The sequence below is a fragment of the Hyperolius riggenbachi genome, chromosome 1 (genome assembly GCF_040937935.1).
Source record: "Hyperolius riggenbachi isolate aHypRig1 chromosome 1, aHypRig1.pri, whole genome shotgun sequence".
NCBI classification, from domain to species: Eukaryota; Metazoa; Chordata; class Amphibia; order Anura; family Hyperoliidae; genus Hyperolius; species Hyperolius riggenbachi.
The window spans coordinates 159,196,449-159,211,558 of NC_090646.1; the positions used below are offsets into that span (position 1 = coordinate 159,196,449).

Below are 15,110 nucleotides of genomic sequence, written 5' to 3' on the forward strand. Positions count from 1 at the left end.
CGTACTACATTTTTTTCTCCCAAGAATAACAATATTATTATTTTGTGCTCACTCTAGTCTGCACAGTCACAGGTTGAGTTGCAAGATCTCAGAGAGAACAACAGATCTCTGCGCTGAGACAGATTTCCTGTCAGCAATTCTGGCAGACTGAAAAGGAAACAAAGAACTGTGACTGAAAAGCAGCGGTCTCGTTTCTGCCCATGATCAGTGGGGACACAGAAGCTGTCATTGTACTGAGTATTGTAAGACTGGCCTAGCCACACACTGCCATGTAGTTACTCACCATCTGCAATATAAAAGCAAAAGAACAGGAATCTTTGTGAGGGAATTTCCATTAGTGTTTGAACGTTGTACTACTTTGGTAACTCCAGTTTGTCTCTTACTTCATCATACCTTTATGCCCCATCCCCCTCTGTGCCTCATTATGGCTCATTCTGCTGTGAATCCTATTAAATATGGATCACATGCTTCTCTATGATTTTTTCTGAGGAAGGTTTTCTGTAGAATAGACCGATCATCTCTATTCATTAAGCCTTACGTGTTCCTCTGTTTCAGTACATCTGTCTATGATCTGTGCCCCTTTACAATTCACTCTTCTCTCTAAAGAGCGTCAAAGCTTCCTTGAAGAGTGCAGTCCAGACAGGCTCATGTTTACTACCTGTATTTAATTTATACAGTATGATAGTTCAGATATTTAATTTGACATTTCATTTACTTTATTTTTGGGTGGAACTTGGACGTACATCCTTTTCCAAAGCAAAAAACTAACTATGTAAAAAAATATGTACGCAGGAAGTGGGCCAAGTCAAGTTGGTAGGGAGTGCATTAAATTTGCCCAAGATCAAGCTGTGTATTTCATTTGCATGCAAAGAAAAATTACCATATCTAATCCCTACCAGTCACTCAGGAGTCAGGACTGCCATGAGAATTTTCCTTAGAAAAGAAAAAAAAATCTTTTGTTCCTCTATTACACTTATGACCCCTTGTTTTTAGAGCATACTCATAGTGCTTCAGTGTTCTAGTGCCCTGTGTTGCTTCAGAGCTTCTCAAAGTGTGCCTCAGTTTTCTGATGCACTATTTCCTCTCCAAAGAATATGGCAACCTTCCAGTCCCCTCACCGCCACTCCCCTGTATTGGGTCATGATTTTAAATTTTCCTATAGTGGGTCGCAGCATTCCATTATATTTAATTTGCTCCTGTAGGCCATATTTTGTTAACTTTTCTCCAAGGAGATATTTTCAAACCTTGCCATAAAATACCTTTACTGGTTCCCACCTAGCATGAAAATACGGTTCTCAAAATAAGTTTGATATTACTTTTTAGTACATTTTCAGTTAATTGCAAGTTCATTTTAGATAAGGAGAAAAGTTAACTCATGGAAGAAAACTGGGCAGAAAACAAAATAAATTGGATAAGGGCCATAGTTTGCTGACAGCTTTGTAAGGCCTCCTGCAATGTGTTACCTAGCTATAAGTGAATATGGCTATGAAAATGTGAGCACAAGAAAACACATTTTCAATAAAGTTTTTGTAAAAAAAAAAAAAATCCTTTTTTTAAATTCCTTTATATTTTTGCAAACGAGTCGGGCAAAAATGCAAACTTTGATAGAAAAAAAAAATGGAGCCCATCATGACTTTTCCGTGCCTCTTATCCACTGTAGTTTGTCTCCAATTTTATTTTGTCTCTGTATTGTGTGCTAGCTTTGTATTGCCCCCAGCCTCTGCTATAATCATACTGTGGTAGCTAGGGATGACAGTGATATGTTAATAATTACAAGCTCATAAACTGACCATTAAATGTAGCAGCTGCTGCATTTTATTGCCCCATTTCTAAACTGTGTACATTGGCATCAAATAAGCCGAAAATTTGTGTCAAGACAGAATCTCACTGAACATACCTACCTAGGCTCCTGTCTTGTTTTCAGAGAAACACAGTAGTGACCACTGACAAGTAATGTGACCACACTGACACTAACAGCAGTGACCGTTGAAAGACTGACTGAATTTTCCATACGAGAATCTGGCCTTGTGATCAATGACAATCTCAGAGACTGAAACCACACTCTCACTACTTACAGCGCTGCTGTTACACTGTAATTGCACTGTCACAAAGAATTAGACCACACTTTGACCTCTGAGAGGCCTGGAACCACACTTTACAGAACGTCCAGCACTCACTTTTTGGACACTTGTTAATCTGGGACCACATGGACTAGTCCATGCATGCAACGTCTGCATCATCCAAAAAACTAATCAGCAATGTCACCTTGATTGCAGCTGCTTGCATGTCCATCTCTTCTGACCCAATGTTCAATCACGGCGGAAGCACCCATCTACCTCAGTAGTTGCACAATAAAGAAAAAGCGAGGCCAAGTGGAGAACCTGGCCCATATGCATTTCAATTTTTCTCCTAAGTTTTCTCCTAGGTGATATTTTTAAAATTGCCAATAAAATGCCTTTTAAAGAGACACTGAAGCGAAAAAAAAATATATGATATAGTGAATTGGTTGTGTACTATGAATAATTACTAGAAGATTAGCAGCAAAGAAAATATTCTCATACTTTTATTTTCAGGTATATAGTGTTTTTTCTAACATTGCATCATTCTCTAATATGTGCAGATTACACAACACTCTGCATTCAAAATGAGTCTTTCAGAGCAGTCTGTGAAGTAATGACCTCTCCTCTAGCAGAGGAAAAGTAAATAGTCCAGGAACAGTTGAGATAATAAAAGTCAGATAACAGCCCTCTCCACGACTAAAGCTGGCCATACACTGGCCCGATTTACCGCCGTTTCGACAGCAGATTCGATCACTGGGATCGAATCTGCTGCCAATCGTTCGCGCTACATGCCGAATTTCGATTCATTTCGTCCGATCCCGTCGATCGCGCCGTGCGGAAAATTTCCGTCGATCGCCCGCGGGTAAAGAGCACATCGCTAGCGGCATTCGAGTGCCCGACGACCGACGCAATAGAACCCGCATACATTACCTGCTCCGCCGGCGCGACTGCCCCCGCTCGTCTCCGGCATGCCTTCACTTATTCCTGCCCGGCAGGAAGTTTAAACAGTAGAGGGCGCTCTACTGTTTAAACTTCCTGCCGGGCAGGAAGAAGTGAAGCATGCTGGAGCCGGAGACCAGAACGGAGAAGAAGAGCGGAGAGAGACCCGGGACTCGCGCCGGCGGAGCAGGTAATGTATGCGGCGGGGGGGAGCGGCGGCAGCAGCAGCACCACCACCACAGATTGTGAACGGTTTCAGGCTGAAATCGGTTCACAATCTGTTTGCAGTAAAGGTAGCCATACGATCCCTCTCTGATCAGATTCGATCAGATAGGGATCTGTCTGTTGGTCGAATCTGATGGCAAATCGACCAGTGTATGGCCACCTTAACTTAGTCGGAGAGCTTAATAGCTTGTTTGCATAGAGATAACAACTGGAGTTTCTCAACTCTTCCTGTACTGGAAACAATTACACTGATGTATCTGATCTTAATGTTTTATTTCTTAGCTGTGCTACACATACAAATCATAATATCATCATTATTTTTTCGCTTCAGTGTCTCTTTAAACCACCAGCAAGCAAAAAAAAATATAAAAAATAATTTTGATAGTACTTTTTCATCTACTTTTTCGCTTGTAAAGTTCTGAAAATTACTCTAAATATAAGAAGGTCAAAAATTATCTCCTAGGAGGAAACTATTTAGAAAAAGTTAATTGCATATGGACCCCTTTGTCTTAAGGGGATAAAAGGAATGGAATGGGGAGAGAAGCCAAGCAGGAGGCCTAAGAGAGCAGGGTATCTGTATAGTGTCTTTTTATATAAAGTGCGCGGATTAAAAACAGAATCCTGTAACACAAGTGAACTATATTTTATTTATTTTTTATTAAAGCCATCACAATATTGTACATTCAGGTTGACCTAGGGATTTAAATCAGCAACATTAACCAGAACATGCCAACAATATTTAAGAGAGACAAAAATCCCTAGAAAAGGAAAGTGCAAATTCTAAAGGCTATCATACCATATGAGGGTCTGTGCAATCTATAGCATTAATAACATGCTATTCACAAAATGTAATCCTAACCTATCAAAAGCAAATGTATGCAAGCTTGACTTGTTGGAATGAGTCACGGAATAACATCAAACAACAGGTTATGCATTAACACAGCCTCCATAGCATCCATTATTAGACATTTTGTCAGTAGCAATTGAAACATAGTGCTGGCTGTTGATACAATGTCCTTCACCTATAGCAATACAATAAATATACATGTCCACAGAAATCCGCTTACAATTCACTAGGTGAAAAGATTCTTTCAGCTGAGGAGTTTGTCAGTCATATGCCGCAACTAAACAAGAAGAAAAGCAATCAACCAGAGTTTGTTTTCGCAGGTACAAAATAAAATACTTTTGTTTGGTTTCTGTGCATTACTACAGTTTACGCATCACCGATGTTCTTAAAGTGAACCTGTGCTCAACTGTTTGTGGAGGAAAACTCAGATCCAAGTTGTAGACCAAGTCCACCCTTTCTCTATAACTTGCCCTGATTGGTCAGCTGTCACTAGAACACACGACTTGATATATGCAGATAGTTGGCCAATCAGGAGAATTGAGTGAGGAAAAAAGGGGTGGAAAGAATGTATGACTCTAGCCTCAGTCTCACTCTATAAGCAGATGCACACAGGTTCGCTTGAACTGCCCAGAGTATGGTTACACAATATCTGTGACAAGCCAGATTTTTCACAGCAAAGTACATTACATAATGAGGTAAAATACATAGTACACCAGCATTTAAAGGCAACCTATGCATGGACACAGCTGCGCAGGTGCTGTGGCCTGCCGACTCAGAGTCGACAAAAACAAAACTAACCCACGGTGGGGTAAGGGAGGATTGTTGAGGACCGGTGAAGGCACAGGACAGCTTCAAAGGGCTGGTAGAAGCCCCAGGTAAGTGAAATTCATTTTTTTCCCCTTGCCTTTAGGTTTCCTTTAAAAGAATATCTGCACAAAAAGGTCTTCCTCAAATACACGCTCCCTGCAAGTTTCACCAAGAAATAATATTAAACAGTAGCCGCAGGTAACTAAAACCACTTGACACTGTGCAGCTTTGTTGAGCCAATATCAGAACCAGCCAGAGAGTGGCCCTACAACAAAGGCTCATAGCAGAAGCAGCTCAGTGGGCATGTTAGAGGCAAAAAAAAAAAAAAAAAATTATTGGTTGTGCGGAGTTGTGTGAGGTACACTGGCTGAGGAGTCCAAGAAGATTTTTTTAGTTTCCAGTGTAAAGATTTTAGCTTTTCTTTATTGAAATTGTGTGTGATCTTTGGTGATTTTTAAATGTGTACAGGTAACTCTTTATGTAGCTAATGCATTTGTTAGTCCAACCAATAGTCATTGTTCTTGTACAATCTTCAGTTGAAGCTCCTCCTTTGTATCTCCAAACAGCACTTCCGCACAAGTTGCATTTACTCAATAGAGCATTTTCTAAACAGGTCCATTGAAGCAGCTTATGAAGAATAACATCAAAACGAAGCAGTCAGTAAAATTTACTGGCATTTACGCAAGTAAAGTAATGAATGTTGTTCAAATAACACGCCTTATACAAGCAATGTGCACTATGTGTACATAGATCGTGTGGCATTTTTTGTACAACACATATTTTGCTTGCATAAATGCTGGTAAGACTTATGAGTGCTGTGTGTGCACATGGAAGTTTACTAGTGGTCTGTTAATCTGGCCCATGGGGTCTTAAAGCTCCATACACACGCTTAACAGCTGTCTTTTATCCAGCACAATTATCAAACAACTTTTGTTGTGAAACAAGTTAAAAACAAACAAAAAAAGTTGTTTGCTCTCGTTCAAACAACTGATAAGACTGATAAGACGTCAATCCAACAGTTGGATTGACGTCTTATCAGTTGTTTGGACAATAGCAAACAACTTTTTTTGTTTGTTTTTAACTTGTTTCACAACAAAAGTTGTTTGCTAATTGTGCTGCATAAAAGACCGTTGTTGAGAGTGGGTATAGGACTGAACACTGCTGAGAACCTAAAAATGTTAGTAGTTGTAATGCTGATTTTCTGGCTAAAATCCTAGTTTACTCAAGTGGAACAAGTAATTACAACATGGGCTTCTCTCATGACCAATCGTTTAAAATATAGATGAATCAGATATTTAGCAGTGATCTATACAAATGTTTCAAAGAATCTTGTAGGAAAAGGGATAGAAAGGCTGCCAATTTATGTCCCTTTAAAAAAAAAAAAAAAGGCTACTTACCTGAATAAAGAAGGCAACTTTGTCCTCATTACTACATTTTTAAAATGGAACTCTTGCACAGGACAGAAGGAAAACATAGATAAATGCACCCTGTATGCTTGTCTTATTCCCCCTCATTTGTGTCTAACCACAAGTTGAAATTTGACCTCTCCCCCGTGTCACATGACTGCCACGGCAGAGCTCATTTGACAGCACAGGCTGTAAACAATATGTCTGCTTCCATGAATCAGGTAGGTAGGAAGTAGAAACAGTGCAGATTTATTTTTTGGATTTGCATCAGCTGTAACAAGGAAATGTTTTTTTTGGTTAAAGGTTATTATGCTGTTGTGTATTGTTTAGGGCAGAGAGGACGTTCTGAGTTCAGGTCCGCTTTAATTTCTGCAAGGAGCTCGGAGAAGTGTTTTATCGAACAAGTTTGTACTAGAAATGGCGCGATTACCCCGAACAATAAAAGGAGATGGAACTGTAGTGCATAGCCATATTTGACTGCTATGGGTAACTGCACATTGCCTAGGAAACCTAATTCCACGATCAATGAAAAATGTATAAAGCTGAGGTAAACAGTCAAAGGCAGGTTCTGATAGAGCACCCCAAACTCTCTAAGCAATGGTCTGACACACTGTAATATGCATTACCTTATTGCACAAGCTACACATTTGCAGATGGGAGATGTGAAAGTTGGGGACGGCCCTTCTCCATGGCAAGTATAGATACAAGCAGGCACATCCAGTTGTTGCCAGTGACCGCCTTTACAGACAAGGCACACTCTGCACTGAGTCAGTTAATTTGGATGCAGACTGTGCTGATAAATTGGGCTGACATGGTAATTTGGGCGTCAGAGGAGTTCCACAATAGTATAGCCACTGGCTTAGAGAACCAGTGGTGGTAGTGGTATGATTTAACGGTGGGACTAGCACTGACTTGCTATAGTATGGCTACTAAGTAGACAAACATCAGTTAGCGGTGGTAGCTGGTATTGGATAGGAAGGCTAGTAGTGATAGCTATGGGGGAAAGTTAGTGTTAGATATGCGTGTTTGTGAATGGGGAATTATTAGGCATAAGTTGGGGAGGTAGGCGTACGTAGGGAAGAGGGGTAAGGTGAGAGTTAGGTTTGAATAGGTGGTAATGTTACTGATATTCTACTAACAGTAACAAGAGAAGGTATTGGTAACTCTAATCGTATTCTCTCAGGTAGATCTCATGCCCATTTTAACATGCAGCTTTTTTAAATAAACACTCCAGGCACTCCTTACTGATGCTTTGTCTCTTCACGGAACTTATTCTCAGTATACCATGACCAGACACTGTTCTGTGTGAAACCTGTCAGGATGGGGCACTGTATAAAGGATTGCCTGTAGTTTCAAAAAATGTCTGCTGTTCAGCCATGGCATTGGCACACCAAGAGGCAGCAAGTGGGGGCCTATGGAATTATCCTGACAGGACTTGCAACCAGGAGACTATTCAGCCATTACCAGCTACCGATTGCTGAAAGCTCAGTTTACAGTACGGTAGCTGCTTGGCAGCTTTACTGACCGGGTAGCGTACTCGAAACCGACATGTTGAGGACTGCAGTGAATTTTTTTTATAGGCCACTGACCTGTTCCAATTGAGTTTGTTGCAGTCTGCTGGTGAAGATTCCGACTTGCTGGCATTTTTCCTGACAGTAGATTGTGTAGCCATTCATTTAATAAATAGCACACCATCACAAAGTGACACTGAACCATGCAACAGACCCTGGAGAGGTACAGTTCATCCTTATAACACGATTCCATACATTTAAATAAATACTTATAGACAGTTAATGTGCTAATGTTTAGTCTTACTGCCATATCTCTCAGTTGTGGAAAGAAGAGGACATGTATAAAAGTTCCACACAAATACATCAGGTTGCCGATGTGGGCTGTGTGCAAGGAATGAGGACATTTCCCTTAATCATCAATTTGATGAACATTATGAGGGTTTTGTACTTTTTCAAAAAACGTCTACTTTTAAGGCTAACATTTTCACAGGAGCAGAGCATCTAAAGAAAGTCAGAGATAATACAGTAGTCATGTTGCAAGCACAAAATGACTGCCAGGTATACGTCTGAGGGTACATGTTCAGTAAGCAGTATGGAGAGAAGAAAGCAGAAGAGGGACGATCTTCAAGTGCTACATATCTCCACTTTGATGGGTCCACTTTGATCTCCAACCTTTGAGGTGTGATACTGATGGTGCTGTGTTCATGCATGCAATATTTGGCCCGGCTTAATGTAGTGGGCAGGTGTCATCTCAGGTCTATGGCCAACCTATCACAGTATCCATTATGAAGAGACCTTCCAACTTACATTTCTCTCTTCTTCATGGCCAACTGGCAGCTCAAAGTCACAATTTCTGTTTTATTTTGGAAAAGACATATTTGGTAAAAACATTAAAACAAGGACAATTTACATTAATAGGATTACGGAATATGATTTTTAAAAAAGTAGAGGTCTCTAAGTGCAAGCTGGCACATCCATTTCATTGCTGTGTGCCTTATTTAAATGCAGGCAGCAGCTAACCAATATACATATTGCAGAACATAGTGGGCGTCATGTATAAAAAGTCTTTGCTGGCACAGCAGTTTCATCGCAGGTTTAATTTACTAACTTTACAGAATGATGCTTGCTGCAGGGACACCATAGACAATTCTCATAAACGAAGCCCACTATCTCCTAATAACATTGACCTAACTTATTTAGATCCAGGATAACCAAGTTTTGTGAACTTTTAAATTAAAAAGATATACATGAAGCCAGATCTTGTATGGTTTGAATTAATGCCACAAATAATTATATCCCTCAGCTACAGGCATAGGAAACAAAAGTTCAACTCGACGATGAAACTATTACGGTTTCCACTTGAATCACTAAAATAACGGTTATATTTACAAGTGTCCTTCCATTTAAAGGCCTTCAAGCAAACTGTCCATAAAGTGTCCATTCTTCTCTCTAATGAAGACCAACATCAGATTTGTGATCCATTTTGTTTTTTTCATTCTTCACAGAGCAGATGAAGTATGTGAGTGTGTCCTTTTCATTCACTGGCAGCGTTCGGAAATGGCCACCAATTATCTGTGAGATAAAAATCAATAAATAAATAAAAAAAAAAAAAAAAAAAAAAAAAAAAAAAAAAAGAGAACATGACATGAAGCAGCAGCTCATCTGACAGAAGGGAAATGTTGATAGCTGTTATTTTCAACGCTCAATCAAAGCCTCTGCATAAAATTAAAGCATTGTTTCTCTTTAAAGGAAAACTGAAGCAAGAAGGATATGGAGGCTGCCATATTTATTTCCTTTTAGTGAAAGCGTAATCAAAAATTGAACTTCATCCCAATCAGTAACTAATACCCCCTTTCCCATGAGAAATCTTTTCCTTTTCTCAAATGGATCATCAGGGGGCTGGCTTATCATCAGTATGGCTTATATTGCGGTTAAACCACTTCCACAGAGTGATGTCAGGACCATGGTCCTGACAGTTTCCGGTCTGTGAACCTCATTGCATTGTGGGAAATAGCTGTTTACAGCAGTTTCCAACTGCCAAAAAAAGCAAGCAGCATCTCCTTCCACTGACATCACCTGCCAGCAGTAAAAATGTCACCATGTGATAAATGTCAGAATGTAAATCAGGGAGAGGAAAGATTTTACAATGGGCAAACACTGACTAAACAATTTATACATAATTATTGTAAAAATGTTGCACTTGTTTTAAATTACATTATTTTCACTCCTCTTTAAGCAATACCAGTTGCCCGGCTATCCTGCTGATCCTCTGCCTCTAAACCGTTTAGCCATAGACCCTGAACAAGCAACCAGCAAATCAGGTGTTTATGACATTGTCAGATCTGACAAGATTAGCGGTGTGCTTGTTTCTGGTGTTATTCAGATACAACTGCAGGCCAAATAGATCATCAGGGTTGTCGGGCAACTGTTATTGTTTAAAAGGTAACCATATTCTTCTTAAAGGACAACATCAGTTGTCCTTTAAACCCAGATATCTAATCTACACAAACAGAATATTAGATCAAGCAAACTACATTTCACAGAAATAAAGTTAAAGGGACCGTGAAACAGGTGCTAAAAATCTAAATTTCCACTGACCAGGGGCTCCTCCAGCCCACCGTAGGTAAGATCCCCTGGTGTCCTCTCCCGGTCCCAGCTGGCAGCTCCATCATTGTATAACTTCTGCCTGAAGTCGTCAGGGCTGTTTCCCACCTGGCTGATATCAGTCATCACGCCGGCCAGAGTGAGAGTACTGCGCATGCGCGGTTCTTTAATATTGAGCCACGCATGCGAAGGACTCTTTTTACGCCGGCCGGTGTGATGACGGATATCAGCCAAGCGGGAAGCAGCCCTGACTACTTCAAGCAGAAGTCCTACAATAATGGAGCTGCCAGCCAGGACAGCGAGAGGAGCCAGGAGGACCTTGGGTGACCTCGCGGGCTACGGTGGGCTGGAGGAAGCCCCAGGTAAGTGGAAATCTGATTTCTTCTCAGGGTCCCTTTAACTTCACCAAAAAACTGATTACATTTAGATTCAATAGGCCAAGCTTAATAAGTCAAAGCAGGAAACAAAGTCAAAGTAAGCAGATCGGGAGTGAGAAAAGTCATAGCTGGAACAATGTTTAAAGAGGCAGTATTGTGAATTTGATCATATTTAAAAATAATGGAAACGGATTTAAAAATAAAATGTGAGTTACATTAAAATAGTGATTAAATCAATAAATTTAAAGGAATTAATTTTTAATCAGGTGCAGATGAAAGTAACAGAATCCCGGCACCACTGCATATTGAAGCATCAATGGTCCATTTATTCAGGTGATAACATACAAGATAAGATTAACAGCCATATCCTCGACATTCTGATGCTTTCATCTGCTCCTCGGCTACCCTCCATAGTCTCAGAGAACACTGGAGTGTATGGGCTTCTACCCTCACTTACGGGCTCTTGCTTCTTCCTTATCTCAATATTTAATCATTAAATTATTACCATTGGAAATTCTGGTTCCCATCATATTTATGGATGAGTACATTCCCCCTCAAAGCAGAATTAAAGAACTCATTTACTGAATGAAATATATTTTCATACCACACACTAACTGAGAGGTTATACCAGGGAATAGATCAGCAAACACTTAGTCCGTACGGACAGGCCCTATAGGTACATATAGGTGCAGATGTGTAACCTGCAAACAATATTACTTCATTAGTTTAAAAACAGACTCATGGGTTCATGATTCTTCTAGTAAGGTGCTGACAAGTACAGTAATGACCACTAAACATGTGGAGGTCCTTGCTCATCCCCCACAGACTAAATGTCCATCTTGAATGTGGTGTAGCTATTCCACACAGTAGTCATATAGGTACCCTACTAACCGAGCAGGGTATGCTAAGACACGTTCCAATAAGGGTTAATTAACCTAGTTTAGAACTGTCATAAGGTATAGCACAGCCTGTCCAGTATAAATTGCAAGAGGTATATACAGTGATAGGTGCTTATTTACAAAAGTGATGCAATATGTTACTCTGACATGTTTCACCTCATGGCTTTTCCAAAGAGTGACTATACATATTTACAGTAGCAGTACTATTTACAAAGTGGTCCTCTGTGCGAGACTCTTATGCGCAGTGCCATGCGACCAAAACCCCGCATGATGGATGCATATACACCGCTATAGCGGGTGACGTGAAGTACGCATCACTTCCGGTTGCGTCACATCCGGTTTAGGCCGTGACGTTACTTCCAATGTCTAGTCCGTAGGCATGGCAACCCAAATGCTTCTCAATAGGAAGGCTTGTTTGGGGTTGGCATAGCAACCGGCACATTGGCCGGTATGCTTACATTAGGCACTCAGTACGCATCGTATAAATTTTATTAGATCATTAAATCCGCTAGTGCGGTCATCTGCGTATCCAATGATGGTACTAGCCTAACTTCATATAGTCAATTACAGTCAATATTCTAGATAAAACCTAGTAAAATACACAGTCATATACAGTGTATATTCTACATAGAACCCAGTAGAACACCTTTACTATTATCTGCCTCATATCCCAGATATGTATAAATACAAGCACACAGTGGGCAGCGTTAGTAACACAGGATTAGCAGTACAGTCAGTACATTATTGATAGGCGTTACTTTAAAAACACATTACACGAACGTCTATTGACATTTACTGCTGGCACATCTATTAAAGACTGGGGATATCTGTCATTGTATCAGGTCCGATATTTAAATTATCTAGTCATTTAAAGTCACAGAAAACAGGTTAGATTAAAATCTTCATTCAATCCGTTGGGTGCGATTGTGTCCAAACGGAAAATCCACTGCGACTCCAGTTGTGTTTTTTAGATATTACCATATTCCATGTTGCCCCCTCTTAGGTGTTTTTCCCATTGCTGGATGCCCCAGAACGACAGATCATATCTAGATTGTGGATGGAATTGATTCATATATCTGGAGATGGGGGTATCATTTTTATGCTTTATATCCCCAATATGCTCCAGTAGTCGCTCTTTCAATGCTCTAGTGGTCTTTCCCACATACCACAGATTACACTTACATGAGGCACCATATACTACACATTTCGTATTACATGTAATGAAGGAACGAATTTCATAGCATCTTCCATTTTTCGGGCTGGTAAATTCTTTTCTGGTTGGCATGTACTTACATGCCTTGCACCTGCCACAGCGGAAGGACCCATTTGGTTTAGATGGTAGCCAGGTCTTAAGCTGGGGTGGGTTTTTTGTAAATGTACTATGCACCAAAAGATCCCTCAAGTTCGCAGATCTCTTGTATGTAACCAGCGGATTAGGGGGTAGAAATTTGGACAGATCTTTATCTTTTTGGAGTATAGGCCAGTAATGTCTCAAGATCTCGAAGACCACGTGCGATTGTTCTGTGTATTTGCCTATTAGTCGTGGTGTACGACTTTGACTGCTAGAGTCTGTTTTATTGGGAAATCTGCGATTATCTCGCAATGTGTCTATGCATGGGGTGTTCTTGGCGCGATAATAAGCCTTACATATCACCTCGTCGGGGAAACCCCTCTGTTGAAATCGAGTTGTTAAGGTCTCGCATTCTTTCTCAAAGCTCTGTTCATTTGAGCAGTTCCTGCGTGCTCTCAGGAATTGACCAGTCGGGATACTTTGGCGTAAAGATCTCGGATGAGAACTTTCCCATTTTAATAGGGAGTTGGTGGATGTCGGTTTTCGGAAGATTGTAGTCTCTAGTCTCCCGTTTTGACCAATTTTGATGGTCAAGTCAAGAAAATTAATCTGTGACTCACTAATTTCCGATGTATATCTCATGCCAATGTCATTTCTGTTAAGTATCATCATAAAATCATCAAACAATGATTGGGCCCATCCCATAGAACAATGATGTCGTCTATGAACCGCCCCCAATAGGTGATATGTGATGTGTAGAATTCCATGTCCTCAGTGAAGACCATGTTATCTTCCCACCAGCCCAGGAAGAGGTTAGCATACGATGGAGCACAGGCCGTCCCCATCGCACTTCCCCTGAGCTGGTGGTATATTCTGCTCCCAAACATAAAGATATTATGAGTCAGTACAAATCGCAACAGCATAAGCAGTGTGTTATTATGTTGTTCCAAGTGTCTACCTCTTGTACACAAAAAATGTTGCACTGCCTTAATCCCCAGTTCATGCTGGATATTGCTGTATAGCGATTCTACATCGATGCTGGCTAGCAAGGCGTCTGGTGCCACCTCAACATCTTGTAATCGTACCAATACATCCTTTGTGTCTTGTAGGTATGCTGGTAGTGATTCAACAAAAGGACGTAAAAATTTGTCAATATATTGACTGACTTCATCAGTTAAGTTACCACATCCAGACACTATAGGTCGGCCGGGTGGTGGTATCCTATCTTTGTGTATTTTAGGGAGGGCATAGAAGACTGCTAGGACTGGCTGTTCAGTTGCCTTCTTCAGTCTCTCATAGTCCTCAAAGTCCAAACCACCACTGTCTACACACAATTTCAATAGTTCCTGTAGTTGTTTTTGATGATCCATGAGGGGATTAGATGGCAATACTGTATATTGACTTAAGTCACCCAATAGGTCCATACACATTTTTTCATACATATTTATGTCCATAACCACTATATTGCCCCCCTTATCTGCCGGTTTGATAATGATCTGATTATTCTTCTTAAGTAGGTCTAGGGCAATCCTCTCTTCACCACTTAGATTATCCTTCATTGGTACCCCAGCAGTATCTAGCTCTAATTTCCTAAGGGCTCGTGTGGTCATATCCACAAAGGTGTGAATCTGAAGATATTGTGAAAGAGATGGACAATAAATACTTTTCTTTAAACCACTAGGTGGGGCTAGTTCTTGTGTTCCTTCTGTGTTCTCTCTCAGTAATTCTTCCAATGCCTCAAGGGCCTCCTTTTCATTCCGAGATGTTTTTTTGTCCTTTGGCTCTAATTAAGACGTTTGAGTCCAAAGAATCAGTTTCCTGGCGAATAAATGTATATATCTTTTACCCATTCAAATGCACTAAATCGTGCTGTAGGTACAAATGACAGGCCCTTGGTAAGTACTGAGGTCTGAGAGTTCGAAAGGGGATATGAGGATAGATTGACAACACGCATAGTATTGTCAGGAGTATCTTTTATTACCACTGGTGGTTTGGGCGGCCTCTCTTTTGTCCTGTGTAACCCCAGTGGTTTCTGTCCCTCAACTTTTTCTTTGTCTGTGTGTCTTCCCCCATATCTACACATTGTTGGCCCGGTGGTTTTGGAGTAATATCTAAAAAACACAACTGGAGTCGCAGTGGATTTT

The 15,110-nt window shown here is 40.5% G+C and overlaps 1 protein-coding gene across 1 annotated transcript in view; it reads right to left on the reverse strand.

Moving 5' to 3' along the window:
* Window positions 1-3,848: 3,848 nt before the first annotated feature.
* Window positions 3,849-15,110, reverse strand: part of SAP30 (Sin3A associated protein 30) — a 37,160-nt gene continuing 25,898 nt past the window's right edge. The window contains exon 4 of the mRNA XM_068278793.1: window positions 3,849-9,367. Coding sequence (XP_068134894.1) covers window positions 9,245-9,367 — 123 coding nt within the window. The 3' untranslated portion in view covers window positions 3,849-9,244. The remainder of the gene's footprint in view (window positions 9,368-15,110) is intronic.